The following is a 19,637-nucleotide window of genomic DNA, read 5'->3' as shown; positions in this document are numbered from 1 at the left end:
AAAAGTTGCTTAAAAAAATCATATTAATCTATTTTTAAAAAAAATAGCAAATACTTAATTAATCACGTGCTAATCGCTACTTCATTTTCTGTGCCGGGGAGTGAGGGTTCCCAACCCTCACTCCTGAACCCAGCTTAAGTATTTCACACAAAATGAGACGGTAATAACGTGTGATTAATTAAGTTTTAATTATTACAAACTTGAAAAATAGATTAACCTTATATTTTAGAACAACTTTCATATAGAAAGTTTTTGCACGAAACGCACTGTTTAGCAGTTTGAAAAGCGTGCCACTTTTATCAAAAAGTTTATCCAATTTTTGTTGGAGAAAAGAACATGTCATTTGTGTGGATACACTGGATACCAACCTAGCAACCTTGTGACCTTGGGTTAGACTGTGTACTTTTGGAGCAGTTAAGAATCCTCTCCTTACATGCAAAACTGAGCGACAAATTAACATATAATTAATTAATTAAGTATTAGCTCTAAAAATTAAAAAAATATTAGTATGATTTTTTTACAACAACTTTTGTATAGAAACTTTTTTTAAAAAAATGTATGGTTTAACAATTTGGTAAGTATGCGCGCATAAACAAAGTTAGGTGACGTTGAGAGCCTTGAGGGAAGAACATATCCGACTAGAGGTCTCCGATTAGCACCATCGGGTTTTTTCTTTCTTTTTGAAGACCGAAGAACTTTCATTTCTTACCCAGCGGCAGGATTACAATCATATTCTAAGCATTGCCGTAATGGGTTAATTAGGTGGGTCAACATCCCACTCTCCCCTGTCCGAGTACACACAACTAGTTTAGCTCATTCATGTGCAACTCTATTATAAGATCGATATGAGAGAAAATAAACTGAACCTCTATAAAATTCCAACTTAGCTCCTCTCTTTGTTTCAAGATAGTAGACACTTCCTAAGTTGGCTCATTAATCAACCAGCATCTTACAGTGGTGGAGAAACCATTTTTGGTCGGTCGACCAAATTCTACAATAGTCCCGGTTTCATTAAAAATCGGGATTAAAAATGATTTTTAGTCCTAGTTAAAAAAAATTGATCTTTCCAACCGGGACTAAATATGATTTTTAGTCCCGGTTCATCCCCTGTCAGAGGCATGTTAGGGGGGCGAGAATCATTAGTCCCGGTTGATACTACCAACCGGGACTAAAGATTACCACTTTAGTTCCGGTTGGTACTTCCAACCGGGAGTAAAGATCATTTAGATCTTTAGTCCCGGTTGATAATACCAACCAGGACTAAAATTCAACGTAGTATATAATCCCTAGTCCTTATCCTCTTCTCCACAATCACAACCACTTCCTCACCCACAGATCGATCCTCCTCTCTTCTCCCCCCTCCCCTCTCCATCCTCCCCTTCCTCCTTCCTTCTCCCTTCCCTTCCTCCTCCCTCCCCTGGAGACGGATGAGGCCTCTCCTCCTTCCTTCCCCTTCCCTTCCTCCTCCCTCCCCTAGAGATGGATGAGGCTACGCCACGCGTCCTCCTCCCTCCCCTGGAGACGGATGAGGCCGCTCCTCCTTCCTTCCCCTTCCCTTCCTCCTCCCTCCCCTAGAGACGGATGAGGCCGCGCGGACGCGGTGGATGGACGGACGCACAGGCGTGCGGCGCAGACGGCCGTCTCTTTTTTTTTTTTGATATTTTGTGATTCACTGAGACGTAATTTTGTGATTCATTGTATGGATTTGAGATGTATAATCTGTGATGTATTTGATTTGTGTGTAATTTTTTTAGGATTTGTGATGTTTTAGATTTGTGTGTATAAGTAACTTTAAGATTTGTGATTTGGATTTGGGATTTGTGATGTGGATTTGAGATGTTACTTTATTTGGGGATTTGGGGTTTGATTTGGGATGTGCATGCCATCCGATTCGGGAGAAAATAAAAAAGTAACAAAAAAGAAAGGGACCATCCGGGATTGTCCCTATCCCCTCTTTAGTCCCGGTTGGTAACGATCCATCTCTTTAGTTACCAACCGGGACTAAAGATAGATCTTTACTCCCGGTTATTTCGCCCGGGACTAAAGATAGCGATCTTTAGTCCCGGATTCGTAGTCCCGGTTAGGAAACCGGGACTATAGGGGGTTACAAACCGGGAGTAAAGACAGTTTCTCCACCACCAGTGTTACAATCTGTTTCCAAGATCAGCCTTTGCACCTCTTGCTTTGGAAGCAAATAGAGAACACCACCTCCATCACCAAAGCGCTAAGTGAGAAGTCACACCATTATCTTCTTAAGAATTGTGACAACGAATGTCAACAATATATCTTTCTTAATATTAAGAGTGATATATCTCTAAAGTGTAGACTTTATGGTGGCATGTATATATTTTTCTTTTCATTAGTAGACTTAATTGTCAACAATAACTATTAGCATACACATATATTAGAATGACAATAACTATTAGCATACACATATATTAGAATATTAGATGACAGTACAAACATGACCAATTTATCTAATAACAAATATGACCAATTTATCTAATGCCTTGGGTGAATACATGAATAAGTGATCTACCATTGTGATTTAGAGATATTTAACTATTTGCCACTCTTATGAGTGACAATTAAGAATTTAACATTGGACCTACATATTATAGGTACATAAGGGTTCATATGTCATAGGTTGTGAGTGGTAAATATTTAATTGCCACATCTTAAAAGTGACAAAAAGTTAAATACCTTGTGATTTGTAACACAAAAATAGGAGAAACGACTTGTTACATGTGAAATCCTTATATAGGCCATTTGACAAATATATCGACAGTATCACAAACCCTCCCACTGGGACAAAATAATACTACCTAAAAGTAATGATTTACTCCCTCCATTTGTGTTGATTTGACATTGTATAGCTCAAAATTGAGCTAAACTATTTGCAGGAGGAGGTAGTATATTTTGATGATTATCTTTATTTTCCTCTTCCCTACATTTGCCTCGGTAAATTAATCCTCAATGGTATTTTTGTTCCTCTACACTCATCCTCCCTAGCATGTTTTGCGACAAACAACATTTGGCCACACCATTATTACAAGGAAAAAAAATAACAAGGTGACGGCAACAGCTTTACTGCAGTGTAATAAGGCCCAGCTGTCAATTTATCTAGTGGGCCGGGCCGGACAGGATGTGCAGTAGATGCAGATGATAGCCCAAGGCCTGGAATGGATGGTAGTAAGAGAAAGAGAGAGAGAGAGAGAGAGAGAGAGATGAGCACTTGAGCAAAGAGGTACACAAAGGAAAGAAGTCTCTGGAGGAGATGATGGAGTCACGTGCCATCCCATCCGTTTGGGATGCCACGGCCACTTAGGCTGACTCGTGCAACAAGAACACCACCAATAACTAAATAACTACTCCATCCGTTTCGAAATGTTTGACGCCGTTGACTTTTTATCACATATTTAACCATTCGTCTTATTAAAAAAATTTAAATAATTATTAGTTCTTTTCCTATCATTTGATTCATTGTTAAATATATTTTTATGTAGGCATATAATTTTACATATCTCATAAAAAAATTTGAATAAGACGAACGGTTAAACATGTGCTAAAAAAGTCAATGGTATCAAACATTTCGAAACGGAGGGAGTATAATAAGAGCAAGTTTAATAGTATAGCCAACTATTGATCCAAATTATCTATAGCTAATCTAATAGTCAATTCATACAATAGTTAACTATAAAAATATACTACACCATTAATACTCTGTCCCACCTCTCATACACACATAACATCTTGGAGTCCGTGTTGCAGCTGGCTACAAATCTGCAGCCCACTTTCTTCTCTCTCTTCTCTTTTCTTCTCGATACGTGGTTATAGCTGATTTATAGCTTGCTATTGTACCTGCTCTAACTATAGTATTATATATACCAATATCTTCATCTTAAAATATAATAACTAGTAAATGTTTATTTTACGAATATAATGGCTATATATCGCCTCTACTCTACGGGCTTGTTCACTTTGTTACCATTTGGAACCTTACCAAGTTTTGGCATTGCCAAAATTTAGTAAGGTTGTCAAAATTTTGCCAAGATTTCATATGTACTTATTAAAATTTAGCAACAAACTAAATATAGCTAAAATTTTGACAACTTTATCAAGAAAAAATGGTATAGTTGAAAATGACATCAAAATAAACAGGCACTACTAATAGAGTACTAGAAGAAGTAAGTGCTACCGTTTTCCTTTTTTTTCCTCTTCCCTTGTCCGCGATTTCTTTTGTCTCCCAGTCAACCCTCTTCTTTTCATAAAAAACAATTTATTCCGATTTTCACATTATCATTAAAAAAAGCAAGTTTTAAATTGGGTTAGTGGTTATAACCTATATCTTTTCACTCAGCCAAATAAACTTTTGCATAGAATATGTATGTTCAATATATCATGGGAAGTTTTAATTCTAGTATTCAAACAACGAAAAGAATATAAGTGGGTAATCTTTTTTGCCGTATATAAAAGTTTATTTTTTAATTGATTTATAAAATTTGGAAAGAAAACATTGAATAAGTTAGAAAAAAATCTACTTATTTGTCCACTATATTATTATTTTATGAAAAATTTACTCGTAAATTTACACAGTACACGAGTTGTACTTGAATCGGAGTAAAGAAGTTGTAGCATTTTCTTGGAAGCATGTCGTTGAAGAGCATGAGCGCTGCTCAACCAAATCTCCATTTTCTAAATCAACCAAGCCTTGACCTAGCTTGCTACCACCATTCGTGCACACACATTCTCTCTTTCTCTCTCAGCAATGGCAAGGGTGGCAACCTCAAAACCCTAGGGCCCAAACCCTCCAGAAGATCTGGAACATCCAGCCAGAAATCCGACGGCCCAAATCACTCCGGCCGTTGTACTTAACTGAGCCGCAGCCCAGCTTCCTCCTCTCTTCTTCTTCTTCTCGCCTCTTCTCTTCTCTTCTCTTCCCCCACACTCTCTCACTAGCTTAGCTTAGCTAAAAAAAAGAAGAATAAATAAACTAAAATGGGAGCTTGAATCCCTCCCAAATCCGCACCATTACGCGCAATCCGTACACCTGCTCGACCCGCACATGGACCTTTCTTCTCCGATTCGCCCGCTCTGAGCAACCGGGATCCGTTTCTGCTGCCCATTTTTTGTTCTGTTTTTGTTTTTGGTTTCTTGGGGGTGGAAATCTTGGCCATCTTTCTTGCGACTGTAATGGCGGGGGTTTTAGCTTGGTGAGACACTGTAGATCTCGTCGTCTTTTTTGATTTGGGTTTTTCGGATGGTGACGGAGATGGCGACGCGCGGGGAGGCGGCGGCGGCGGCGGCGGCGGACCGGGACATGGAGCTCTTCCGGAGCGGGTCCGCGCCGCCGACGGTGGAGGGCGCGATGGCCAGCGCCGCCGCGGCCGCCGGCGACGTGTTCCTGGACGATGAGCTCCGGGCCGACCCGGTGTACCAGAGCTACTACTACTCCAATGCGCACCTCAACCCGCGCCTCCCGCCGCCGCTGCTCTCCAAGGAGGACTGGCGCTCGGCGCAGCACCGCCTCCGCTCCTCCGCCCTCGGCGGGATCGGCGACGGCAGGAGGCAGCCGGCCGCGGCGGCGCAGGGGGATGGGCTCGTGGGGTTGCCCGGGATCGACCTCGATCGGCAGGGGAGCTTCTCCAGTATCTTCCAGGTTGTTTGCTCGCCCTTTTGATGAATTAAAGATCTCATCATCTTCTTCTTCTTTTTTTACTTACTTTTTCAGTAGTATATGTCCATCTTGATTCAGTACTGTATGCTATGGGAGATGATATTCTTGACCTTGCAGCTGTGTGCATTTGTTGACTTTATTGCTACATGTAGTAATGTTTTTGTGTTCAACTACCATTTCCCCTCGCTGTCTCACTAGTCCACCTTACCCAATATGGTTCAACCACTTAATAAGCTTAATTGTTCTTATTGATGGTCACAACTTCTATGTTTTTTTTGGCTTGGTTTGCTGATCATAAGCATTTTAGTACGCCTTTGTGAACTGTTGGTTTCCTATTATTCAGTTTCATCTTATCCAATCCAAGGTAATTGATCAGAGCTGTACAACTTGTTGCATACTATGCAGGAGAGCTCGTATCAGCTGGACATGGGTAAGCAGGGCGCCGACCGCAACATTAGTGACTTTCTGGATTCTTCTCGGCCACAGTATGCTCTGCATCGTGAGACTAGTAGAGCTATGGGTGGTCTGCAGAGTGACAGCAATATACAAAGCTTGGCTGAAGTTCAGAACAATGATTCATCAGCACATACATATGCCTCTCTTTTAGGATCATCTCTTTCTAGAAGCGCATCTCCAGATCCTGAGCTTGTTAGGAGGGTCCCCAGTCCTTGCCTCCCTCCAATTGGTGTGAAAGTCAGTGCTGATGATAAGAAGAACAATGGTGGTTCATCTTCCTTCCGTCGAAGTTCGTCTGCTATTGGTGAATCTGATAATCTGATAGCTGCTTTATCTGGGATGAATTTATCATCATCTGGAGCAGCTAGTGGACAGCAAACTGTGACCCAGTCTGAGCTCTACCAGGATGTTGATAATGTCCGTAAGTTTCTATTTGATCGTCAGGGTGATCAATCAAATGGCAACCAGCAACACTCCTATATGAAACATCCCGAACAAGGACATTTTAAGGCACCTGATGGTTACTCTGCAAACTCGCCTAATTCTTCTATGATAAGAAATCAAATTAATGCTGCTAGTTTCACATCGTTTGACAATCTGTCTGCTGGATCAGGCTTTGCTTCTCCTAGGATCGGTTCTAGGTCCCCAGGTGGGACTTTATCTTCAAGGCAGAATTTGGTTGGTGGATCTAACTTTCTGAATTACAATGGAATTGGAAGTCCAAATGCAGCAACTTCTCTTCAAACAGCCATTGATCCGTCATATATTCAGTACCTTCAGGCAGCTGAGATTGCTGCCCAACTCGCAGCTAGCTGTGATGATCCTCTCATGGCCAGTGGCCATCTGGGAAGTTCTTATATGGATTTACTTGGTCCTCAGAAAGCTTATGCTAGTCCATTGCTTCAGTCACAGAAGAACTGTGGCTACTATGGAAACCTTGGATTTGGCCTTGGTTATTCTGGAAGTCCTTTGATGAGTCCTGTTCTTCCCTCTTCCCCTGCTGCACCTGGTAGTCCACTTAGGCATGGTGAACGCAGCATGCGCATGCAATCAGGTATAAGAAACTTTGGTGGTTCCTTTGGTTCATGGAATCCTGACCTAGGTGGAAAGATGAACATCAATATGATGCCTTCACTCCTGGAGGAATTCAAGAGCAACAAAAGCAAATCTTATGAGCTCTCAGAAATTGCTGGTCATGTTGTTGAGTTCAGGTACACTTGTCAATTTCATAACCTTGTAGCTTCTATAGCCTGCTGAATTGCAGTACTCAAGTACAGCGCGGCTACTAATGCTTTTGACTAGTTTTTTTTTAATGATCAACCAAAAAAGGCTTGACATGAATAATAATATGGTTAGATTTATGATTTGGTTTAATCTAGTTTGTTCTCCATTTATTTCTTACAACATGTTTCTATCTATTTCCGGGGAAGAAAATGTTAGAGATATGCTTTGACATGTGCTACAGTATGTAAAAACATTAGTACAAGACATCAAGACATGTGACTGTTTCCATCTGATCTGTCTCTTGTTAACTATGATTGTGACAACGCTTTTGTCCTTATTGATGTTACATGGTTTATCTACTAATAATTGACAAACTTATAGTGCTGATCAATATGGAAGCCGATTCATACAGCAAAAGCTAGAAACGGCCAGTACTGAAGAGAAGGACATGGTCTTTTCAGAAATCATGCCTCAAGCTCTCACGTTGATGACCGATGTATTTGGAAATTATGTTGTTCAGAAGGTAAAGGGGTTAAGGGGAAAAACATAATCTCTTCAAGTGTTACTTTGTGATAAATATTCTTATAGTTTGTCATTTGACTAGTTCTTTGAGCACGGAAGCCCTACCCAGATAAAGGAATTGGCCGACCAGCTTATTGGACGTGTTCTTGCTCTCAGTCTTCAGATGTATGGATGCCGGGTTATACAGAAGGTGGTTATTACTGGATCTTTTCTTTAACCTTGGAAGTTATTAAGAGTTCTTGCTTTTTTGGAATTTTTTATCTGATTAATCTGTGTTATTGCCCTTTTGAATGGGTCCTAGTTGCATTTACTATTTAATGCACTGAAAACTTGTTCTACCTCTCAATACTTCCCAAGGACCATAAACAACTCCTTTTGCTTACTTATACAAATACATAAATGGTCAGAACCAACCATTGGAAGAGCAGAGCAAAACAAAATTGTCGTGACTGATTGAGGTTGTGTGTATTTTTATCAGTGAATGGTACAATTCCTCACTTCTGATGTAAGACACCTCAGATGTATTCTCTGTCATCCAATAACAACAGTACCAAACTATGGAACACTTTCAGGAAATATTTTTATAGGCATTGATGTAGTCATGACTTGCTCTTATCTATACAAAGTACAGACCCTTTGTTAAGTGTATGAATGCATAAATGATTGAAGGATATCAAGGAAGGCAAAATCTGATGTCATGGATGATATATATGCAGGCTATAGAGGTTGTTGGTTTAGATCAGCAGACTAAAATGGTTGCTGAGCTGGATGGACACGTCATGCGCTGTGTACGTGATCAAAATGGGAACCATGTAATACAGAAATGCATAGAATGCATCCCTCAACATGCTATCCAGTTCATTGTCTCAACATTCTATGGTCAAGTTGTGATGTTATCCACTCATCCATATGGTTGTCGGGTTATACAGGTATGCATATAATATGCGTGTAATCAGTTTATGTTGAGGTTTACAGATGTTAATATGCAAACTCACTTGTCATCCTTCATGTGAAACTCCCAGAGGGTGCTGGAGCATTGTGATGATCCTACAACACAGCAAATAATGATGGATGAGATTCTCCAGTCCGTTTGCTTGCTGGCTCAAGATCAATACGGCAACTACGTTGTTCAGGTCTGCCCCATGACATTGTTGCAAATTGTATGATTTGTATCATATACCTTTTGAACCTAACCAAACTTCTAGATTGTTTTACCATTTACATAGTGTAACGTAATTACTTCAAAATGATTTTACTGCTTCGCAATTACTATGTGTGTTCTAGTTGTTTGATGCTTTCTTAAGATTTAGATATTTCTAGTCTTATGCTTTCTTAATGGTGACTTGCAGTGAAGTGAGGTAGACCATTTTCTGATTTTGCAGTAGCATCTTTAGGTTGTTTTTTTCCTGATCTTCCAGTATCGTACCCGTCCTGTCACAGTAATATGTAAATGAATGGATGGTTACTGCTAACTATCTGCTGTTGTTGAAACAACAATTATGATATTCCTAGTAGTTTTTCTAGTTTTTAATTAAGCCATAATTTTGTAATCCACGGTTATTCACCCTGTAAACTCTGTAAGAATTGGTTGTAGCTTCTCTGAAGTAAAGACCAGAATGCATTCCATTATCTAAAAAAAAAGTGTGCTAATGTTGAATTCTGCTTCACTTTTCAGTCTTAGTTCTTAGAATCTTGGCATCCTATGTTAGTTTGAAGGTATTTTATTTTCACTCTTTTTTTGTTTTAACATTGAACACACTACTTTACAGCATGTACTGGAGCACGGAAAACCACATGAGAGATCTGCTATTATCGAGAAGTTAATTGGACAAATAGTTCAAATGAGCCAGCAAAAGTTTGCCTCAAATGTCATTGAGAAGTGCTTAGCCTTTGGGAATCCTGTAGAACGACAGATTTTGATCAGTGAAATGCTTGGATCCACTAATGAGAGTGAACACCTTGAGGTTTGCATTCTTAAAACTTATACAAACCAAATTTGGCTTAAGATTTGTCCAGCTACAAGTTTGCTAAATCTTGTAAGATGGAAAGCTGATTTTAGAGACCTGATGGAAGTTAACTGCGCTGCACCTGTTGCAGGTAATGATGAAAGATCAGTTTGCAAACTATGTGGTGCAGAAGGTGCTAGAGACTTGTGATGATCAGCAGAGGGAGGCGATCCTTACAAGGATAAAAGCACATCTGAACACGCTGAAGAAGTATACCTATGGGAAGCACATAGTAGCACGCGTAGAGAAGCTTGTTGCTGCTGGAGGTATGATTGTACTGTCTTATTGTCATTCAGCCATTGTTTCTTGCTGCCATAGGGACTAACAATGTTTAATATTCGTTGTTGCGACGCAAATGCAGAGAAGCGACTAGGGCTTCAACCAGCATGCACCAGTGCCGCCTGAAGGGCAAGCAATGCTGTACAGCTAACAGTGGCTAGGTTTGGTTTGCACTCACGTTTTCGTTTTTTGCAACTAAAAACGTAGGCCAGTATGGCCTATTTGAGAAATAATAAAAATACGCATCTTAAAATCGCTTGCACTGGAGAGTGTATATTATGTAGTTGAGGAGCACGCCGCAGGCAGCAGGGATGGATGATGGATTGAGTGAGTGATGTGTGCAAGTGCTAATCCAATATGGAAGGAAGAAGTTGTAAAGATGAGGAGGAAGAAGAAGATGAGTATACGTACTCTGCTGTACAAATTTTATTTAGCACTAGAGAGATGAAAAGAAAAGAGAGAGGAAGCTGTTAGCTGTCAATATGAGTGAGTGATGGGTTGTTGTTGATGCTGTAACATAACTAGAGTACTACTCAGGGCACAAAACTAGCCTAAGCCCTAAGCCTTGTTTTTAGTTTTTACAGTTTAAGCTGAAGTTATTAGTATCAGCTTTGCTGAACTGTTTGTTAATTTGTTGTGTCTGCCGTGTCATTGTGTGTTGTTAATCCAGTCATGTGTACTGTACTATGGTGTAATGTAATGTAATCCAGGATGATGTTGATGCACTGTTAATTCGGTGCAAGTAAGTTTCTTTCTTTTACTTGTCTCTGATCTGATGATGGAAAGTGTTATATATGTACTTTTGTTTTTTATTTTGTGCTTGAACATGCATTACTGTTTTCTGTGCAGATTACGTGAGTTATAGGTGTCACAAAAAAAAAAGGAGGATTGGGCCTGCCACCTGAAGGCCCATATCCTGCCCACCATGACAGAACCACCCGGCATCAGAGAAAGCATATGGAGCCGGAGCAGCAAGACGAGGAGGAAGCAGCAACAACACATCCCAAGACGTCTACCCCTACCCCTTTGTCTAGTAATATAAGAGATATTGGGGCTGTTTGGTTTCCAGCCACACTTTACCATTACTTGCCAACAAAAGTTGCCACACCTTGCCTAAGGTGAGGTGATCAAATTGTTAGCCACAACTTACTAAGCCTAAGGGAATCTTGCCACACTTTTTTGAGCCATTGACACGTGGGACCCAATTTGTTGGAGGGGAATCTTGCCACAACTGTGGCTACAACCAAACACCTGTCAAAATTGCCTAACCTTAGGCGTGGCAAACTGTGGCAAAATGTGACTTGCAACCAAACACACCCATTATCCCTTCTACTTCTACAGTATAAAAGATTGTGTCATATTCATCAACTCCAATTCAAAACCTATTTTAACCCCCAACTACCCACTCACCACAACCAAAATCACATTTAATATGGGTATTGCAGTTTTTTTCCATCCTTAAAATAATCGCTTATATTATGAGATGGAGGGAGTAGATAGCTTGTGCGACCTCACCACCTTCCACCTCGACTAGCATTTAATTATTTTAATATAGCACATAGTAACTATAAATATGACTTAGACTTAAAAACAAAAAAATAAAATAGGTCTTAGACTTTTGGATGAAGGGAGTATATTCTATTCTAACCCTTGAAGACTGACCAAACAACTTTCACCTGCATCTTGTAAAGATCGCAATTGATCACCTCCTCATCTGCCCCTCTAGCAAGTGGAGTGAACCTCAAAGTGCGACTGGATACGTTATCATTCTGATGAATATTATGGGCATGAATATTCAGTATCAATATCTCATTTGCTGATACTGCTACAACACGTCGCAGCAGTTGCATAACTCTGTCATCCCCAACTGAGGTTGCACCACAAACATTGCTATCATACAGTACAATATAATTCGAAACATCTGTTGTGCAAGCACTAATTTTTCCATGAAAAACTTTAGGTCCTGACAGAATCGTGATCTCAACAGTGCCCTCCAGGGCTTCCTTAACACAAGCAGATACTAGTTCCACCTCACTGAGCCTACTCTCAAAGGTTTCACTCACAATCTTAGACTTACGAGTGTGAAACTTCATCTCAAGCAACCCTTTACTAAATTCCTTGTCATTGCACTCTTCATATTCCTTAATCTTCAAATTTATCTCAAAAAAGATATCATGGAAAACAATTCCTCTAGTTGGGCCCGTGAGAATTATATTTTCATTCTGCAAGAAAAATTACATAAGACATTAGCAATATGTCATACTAATGCTTTATATAAAAATAAATTATAGAATTATCCATAGAATATAATATTGTTATTATTTAAATGACATGACTAACGAAAGTATAATACAATAATGTTACTTAATATTCAAATCCACGAAAAAGAAATAAGTATTGGTATTTCATATGAAACTAGGGGTACGGTGGATGCATATAGACAGCATAAAAGTAGCTAGCTTCAGTATGCCTTAACTGTACAGAACTGTAAAGAAATTAGTTCAATGTATCATGTGAAATAGGGAAAATTGGAAGTGTTAAGAGATATTCTTTGAAACACCTCTGACTGGATAACTTGGCAATTGTTCCTATTGCGCCGGAAGATGAAGTTGCAGTTAAAATCTAATCCATCTCTGACTATCACAGTCCCATATAGATTGATAGGGTAACCAACATCTGACGATTTCACCTTCAGCGAAAGTACATTTAACGAGCCAGTCAACCTGTGGTCTTCTCTGATAATTGAATCTGTAAAGCGCATTGGACCATATTGCGCTGAGAAAAATGAAAATGTAGTTAGTTTGCAACAGGGAAGAATTTAACTGAAGTATACACGAGATAATGTCTCTGGAGTACAAAAGTCTCTAGAGGACATAGGTCTGCATAGGGTAAATAGAGTTTATCCTTTGTTTTGAGCTGTTGTTAAAATTATTTTAGCTGTTTCAGGAATCAAATTATTGCAGTTGGGACAGTATTTCAGCCATTTTTAATCTACCATGGTTGAGAAAGTTCCTACCATGCACCTGTCCGTTTGCTCAAATAGATCTATGAGCTTCAATAGCATACTGCATGCAAGTTAAATTCTGGTATTTTACCACCAAGGGGTATGATTGGATTGCCAATCCCTGCTTATCTTAGCAAAGCCAGTATGAGCTGTCTAATTCATCATATATATAACAGCTTATCTGTGTTTGACTTTGACCTGAGGCAAACTAGAACATCTCCGCCTGGTATTCCACTTCATCCCTGACATAGCGTTCCTAGACGTAGCATGCGTGGGCAGACAACAGCACCGTGATTTCCCTCCTCACCCTCCACCCTGGATTAAGCAGTCAAACATTTTATGCCTCTACACCCGCATCTAGAGCTCATGGCCAGCGTCTAGGCCCTCCAGTGCAAGGTCTCCAAGAAGAAATACAACTCACCGCTAATTCACAATCACTGCAGAAACAAGGCCCCTAGCAATGAGCATGTGGATTGGCCCATGGCAGCTGGTGGTCCTAACACTGACTATCAAGGGCAAGATGGTGAAATTGTGCCACCGAACCAAATTCCTTCTTCTCAGTCACCATCGCAGTTTGATGCTGCATGGGAGGTGAGGAAGGAATTGGGACAGACGACCATTTCATACCAGAAGTGGCAAATAGTCAACTGCCTTCAAGTGATCAATTGCAACATAAGGAGGGGGGAATGATCATGTGAAGAAAGGAATAATCAATTTTCCCCAGTTAGTGAGGATCCCACCTAGATAGTGAATCTTAAGGAAACAGTTTTCTTCACTAACAACAGCTCCCAAGCAGATACATGGACCATGGTAGGGTTGGAATGGTAAGAATATATTTGTCTAATCTATTTTTGATAGAATGTGAACAAAATGTTTATCATTTAATGAACTGTATTAATTTTTTTCTGGTGCTTATTGCGTTGTTTCCTGTCCATATGTAGTTGAAAATTATTGACCTGCCATTCGCTGTGTGTGAGTTCAATCGGATTTCCTGGTTGAGAGGTGTCAACAATTTGATCCTGCGTAGTAGGCATTGCTTTATGGAATATATATGGCTAGAGATTAGTAGACGGCCACATACTACCTTTATTATTATTACAACTAGCTGGGTGGCCCGCGCAATTGCGCGGCTAGCATCTATATAAATTTATCTACTTTTAATATGATTTTACTTAAAATTTATTAAATAGTCATCTCGTTATATTAAGATTTTGAAGGACCAAACCTTATCATCCCCGTGTTTTAAATTTTATAGTTTTTAAAAGTCATCCATTATTTTTTTGTTGGCTCAATCTACCATTGTTTCTATTCATTCTGCTTGGAACCTTTGAAAATTGGATCTTATGATTTCTAGAGTTTATTGTCTTATTGGGTTTCGATTTTATAATTTTTAGAAGTCCCATCAAACGCTGCCACTATACTCCTCTACGATCCGTCCGTTGTCCCATCTCTTTTTTGTCATTGGGATTTTAATAATCAAACATAATTATTATTTGGGATCATTTTTTACTTTCTAGAAGTCCCGCCAAACAGAGTGGCTTGCCATTGTACTCTTCTGCGGCTCACCCGCTACCTCCTCTCTTTATTATCAATGAGATTTTAAAATCGAACATGATTAACATTGGGGTTTATTTATTTTTAATTTTTAGAAGTATCAAACCTTTTAAAATGGACCTTATAGTTTTTATAGTTTATTGTCTCGATGGGTTTTATTTTTATAATTTTTAGAAGTCTCGTCAAATGCTGCCACTATACTCCTCTATAGCCCACCTGCTGCCTCCTCTCTTTATTGTCATTGCGATTTTAAAAATTGAACATAATTATTGTTAGGGTTCATTTTTTATTTTCTAAAAGTCTCGCCAAACCGTTAACGGCTTTGCCACTGTACTCTTCTACGGCTCGCCCACTGCCTGTACTCTTCTACAGCTCACCCGCTGCCTCCCCTCTTTATTGTCATTCAGATTTTAAAATCGAACATGATTATCGTTGGGGTTTATTTTTATTACTTTTTAGAAGTCCCGAACCTTTAAAAATTGGACCTTATAGTTTTTAGAGTTTATTGCCTCGTTGGGTTTCATTTTTATAATTTTTAGAAGTCTCGTCAAACGCGCCACTATAGTCATGTACGGCTCGGCTGCTTCCTCACTGATATTTTAAAAATCAAACATAATTATCATTTGGGTTCATTTTTTACTTTCTAGAAGTCCCACCAAACCATCAACGGTTTTGCTACTGGACACATCTACGGCTCGCTCGCTACCTCCCATCTTTAATGTCATTGAGATTTAATCAAACATAATTATTATTGAGGTTTACTTTTTACTTTTTAGAAGTCTTGCCAACCACTGTGACTGTATTGCTTAACGACATATCTGTCATCTCTCCTTTTAATCATTATTGGGATTGTATTTGGGGTTTTGTTAATAGTTTTTGGATGTCCCATCAACCATCACAACTCTACTCATTTACAGATATGTTGCTTCTCTAATATTTATTGTCATTTGTCATCCGTGTTCTAGATGAAATTTTTGTTTGAAAATTTCATACTTTTCATTCCAATATTTTTTTATAAATCATATTCCTACGTGAAATCTTATAATTATTTTTCTATTTTCGGAATTTCTTTTATTTTTATTCGGAATTTTAATTAATCTCTTCATGTGTTCTACATTGTCTCCTCTTTCAATAGTCTTTATTTTTTTATTACGAATTTAAGTTATTTATAAATTGTATTCCTAGTTGAACTCTTATTTTTATTTTTCTAATTTCGGATTTTATTTTATTTTTTTATTCTAAATTTTAATTAATCTCGTATTGTGTTCTCTATGGACTATTCTTTTAATATTTCTTATTTTAATTCCGAAGTTATTTTTAAGTTGTATTTCCACTTGAAATCTTATTTTCTTTTTTTTAATTTTGGATTTTATTTTATTTTTTATTTCAAATTTTAATTAATCTTGTATTTGGTTATTATATCAATGTTGATTATTTTTAATTCCGAATTTTAGATATTTCTGAATTGTATTTCTACATGGACTCTATTTTTCTTTTTTTTGATTAATGTGGAAATTTCTAGCCCTACAGCGAACGTGATGTCTTCTTTTAAAACTGTTTTAATAATATAATAGATAGATATAATTTATCTGTATAAAACTATATCGATCAATATGCATCATATTAAAATCTAGATCCTGTAAATATTTCACTCTTTTACTATTAATATGGTAATTTTTACCGCTTTTCAGCTCTGCCCCATCCTCAGAGTAAGAACTTTGCCATATGGATCCTAAATATAGAGAAAACTATTAGGGAAGCTCGTTACTAAGAAAATTTAAAGAAGAAAACATAATGTCTCTACTCTCTAGAGATCACGGGATAGTGCAAAACTTGAATATGGTTGAAGGAGTTTGGCTGTCCAGCTGGTTTGCCTTCCATGCACATGATTTTGTACATGACGTGTCAATTGTGCGTATATACAATTTCTAATTTATTTATGCGTACAGGACGTGATTGTCTCGTGTCAGTAAATTAAGTTTGCTAATCTGATTTTGATTTCAAAGGGTATTGCGTAGAGCACACGTCAAATTCTATTTCCACGCTCTTTCATAAATACATAGTCAAGCCTTTACACATATTTCGATTAAATCTCAACTCTTACAGTCTAGATCTATTATAATCTAATGATGTAGACTTTGTATTTCTCTCTTATTTTCGTGAAAATAATTTATAGACCTATAGGGCGAACGTGATGTCTAATTTTAAACTTATCTTAATAATGTACTTCCTCCGTTTCAGCTTATAGGTTGTTGTGACTTTGGTCAAAGTCAAACTAATTTAAGTTTTACTATGTTTGTAGACAAATATAATAATATTTAAAACACCAAATTAGTTTCATTAAATTGATAATTGAGTATATTTTCATAATATATTTGTCTTTGGTTGAAAATGTTATTATTATTTCTACAAACTTGGTCAAACTTTAAGCAGTTTGATTTTGACCAAAGTCAAAATGATTTATCATATGAAACGAAGGGAGTATTTTTTTAATGATGCTCATATAAAAATGCAGGGATGATTTGTCTGTAGAAATTTAATTTGTCGTGTACATCTTAGTTCTTATTTGTTTGAATATCTAAAAGGTGCTTGGTAGAATTTAAGATTAGAAACTTGAAAGCAAAAGAGAACCCATATAACTTGCAAGTATATTTTTAAAATTAGCATGTGCTAGTCATTAAGAGCTTGTTGTAATCAGCTCAAAAGAACCTTTCTGCTTTGTCCGGCTGGGAATCCGACTATGAACAGGAGTCCAAACATGATTTATATTGTTCGTGCTATATCTTTCTAAAATCTGAATAGGACTTACATATATATACAATCAATCTCAACCGTTGTAATCTAGATCTACTATGATCTAACGGTTTAAATATTTTTCTTTTTCTACGATTAATGTGGGAATTTCTAGCCTCCACAGAGCGAACGTGGTGTCTCCTTTCAAAACTGTTTTAATAATATAATAGATAGATAGATACAATTCGAATAATTATAGGAACAACATCATCCCAGTAATCTTGCAGTGTGATGCGATGATAATAACAACATACTAGTTGAGGTGTAGAGTACATACTCTCCTTGTCAAGGTCGAAGGTGGTGAGGTTGCAGAAAACGGCGCGGGTGTAGTAGCTGATTCCCATCTTGGGGTCGTGCTCCCAATACTTGGCCGCCAAAGCACTATGCCTCGCCGACTTCTCCCTCATCTCCGGCGTGTCCAGAAACCACGGCTCCCGAGGCCGCGGCCGCCGGGGCTTCTGGCTCTCCTCCCGCCGCCTCTGCTTCGCCGCCGCTGCCGCATCCTCGTCGTCGTCCTCCACGAACAATGGAAGATCAAACACGTCCGCCATGGTGGCAAATAGCAAGAGCCTCCCACCTCCTCTCCTCCTCCGCCGCCGCCGAAGCCCTCACCATCTCCACCGTGGAGATCGACCGATCCAGAGAGGAAACGAGAGGGAGAGGCTGGATGTATGGGCTGTAGATGGGTTGAGCCCTTCACGAAGTAGACCCAATTCTAGCACAGGAGAAGGAATAAGTTCACTTTGGATCCCCCCAACTAGAAAATGGTTGGCGTGATATTATAATTTATTTATTCAGAATGTATATATAAATATTCGGAAATGCTAAATACCGGTATACCGTCCCGACGGGATAGCATATACACCAACCAATCCACTCTTCTTCTACCTAGCTATTCTTTCTACAACATCTCTCTCACGCGTGCTGCTGCAACTAAGTCAACGATGAGCTCCGGCGTGGCATGGGTGTGGATGACGGAGGACGCGGTCGCCAGCGATGAGCTCCGACGCGACCGCCCCCGACGAGCCCCCGGCATCACGGACACCGGCAACGAGCTTCAGCGTGGTGTGAGGCACGGGCGGCGGAGGACGTGGCCGCGGCGACGAGCCGCGTGGCATGGGTGTGCATGACGGAGGACGCGGTCGCTGGCGATGAGCTCCGACGCGGCCGCCCCCATGAGCCCCCGGCATCGCGGACTCCGGTGACGAGCTTCAGCATGGCGTTAGGCACGGACGGCGGAGGACGTGGCCGCGGCGACGAGCCCGGCGTGGGGAGCGACGGCGGAGGATGCGGCCGACAGTGACGTGGTCGTCGGATTGCTGCCTGCAGCTCCAGCACCGCCGCCCACCATCCACGGCGCCGCTGTTAACACTCACCTCCAGCTCCATCTGCGTGGCCGGCCGATGCACCCTCCGCCAGCGCCCCAACTCCGTCGCGAGCCCTCTCCAGTCGCCGCCTTCGTCGCCGGCCGTCGATCCCGCTGCGAGTCCGGGCCTTCATCCTATCTATCTGCTGCTTCAGGGGAGCAAAGAGACAAGACGGGGTGCAAAGAGCTTGTTGACCTGGTCATGGTTGGCTATGGAGTGTGGTAGAATTATCTTCTACGTTGTAAGAATTGCATGATACCTCTTCTATGTTGTAAGAATCGTATGATACCTGATAAGTATCATCTCGATACCTGATAGGTATCACTCGATACCGGTTAGGTATCAGGACCTGATACATCGCAAGCATCACCCACCACGTGGTAAGAATCGCATGAGGTATCATCTAATACTTCGCAAGTATCACCTGATACGTGGTAGAATCGCATGATACCTGATAGGTATCAGGACCTGATACATCGCAAGCATCACCCACCATGTGGTAAGAATCGCATGATACCTGATAGGTATCATCTGATACGTCACAAGTATCACCTGATACGTGGTAGAATCGCATGATACCTGATAGCTATCACCCGATACCGGCTAGGTATCAGGACCTGATACATCGCAAGCATCACTCACCACGTGGTAAGAATCGCTTGATACCTGATAGGCATCATCTGATACCTCGTAAGTATCACCTGATATGTGGCAAAAACGCATGATACTAACCGGTATCATATCGTTTTTGAATG

The 19,637-nt window shown here is 39.8% G+C and overlaps 2 protein-coding genes across 2 annotated transcripts; one reads left to right on the top strand and one right to left on the bottom strand.

Annotated features, from left to right (window-relative positions):
• The first annotated feature begins 4,944 nt into the window (after nucleotides 1–4,944).
• On the top strand, nucleotides 4,945–10,924 carry LOC4337585 (pumilio homolog 1). The gene is made up of 9 exons (XM_015784855.2): nucleotides 4,945–5,659; nucleotides 6,083–7,344; nucleotides 7,739–7,880; nucleotides 7,962–8,069; nucleotides 8,596–8,808; nucleotides 8,902–9,012; nucleotides 9,649–9,843; nucleotides 9,977–10,151; nucleotides 10,247–10,924. The coding sequence occupies exons 1-9, from the start codon at nucleotides 5,261–5,263 to the stop codon at nucleotides 10,288–10,290; spliced, it is 2,649 nt and encodes an 882-aa protein (XP_015640341.1). The 5' UTR covers nucleotides 4,945–5,260; the 3' UTR covers nucleotides 10,291–10,924.
• A 598-nt stretch (nucleotides 10,925–11,522) lies between these two features.
• On the bottom strand, nucleotides 11,523–18,155 carry LOC107276499 (uncharacterized). Its single transcript, XM_015784856.3, has 3 exons — nucleotides 17,793–18,155; nucleotides 12,725–12,939; nucleotides 11,523–12,386 (listed from the first exon to the last, which is right to left on the bottom strand). The coding sequence occupies exons 1-3, from the start codon at nucleotides 18,064–18,066 to the stop codon at nucleotides 11,808–11,810; spliced, it is 1,068 nt and encodes a 355-aa protein (XP_015640342.1). The 5' UTR covers nucleotides 18,067–18,155; the 3' UTR covers nucleotides 11,523–11,807.
• Nucleotides 18,156–19,637: the final 1,482 nt, after the last annotated feature.

This window comes from Oryza sativa, chromosome 5, assembly GCF_034140825.1.
Source record: "Oryza sativa Japonica Group chromosome 5, ASM3414082v1".
Lineage (NCBI taxonomy): Eukaryota > Viridiplantae > Streptophyta > Magnoliopsida > Poales > Poaceae > Oryza > Oryza sativa.
The sequence above is the reverse complement of the archived record's forward strand: the minus strand, read 5'-3'. Positions and strand labels throughout refer to the sequence as shown.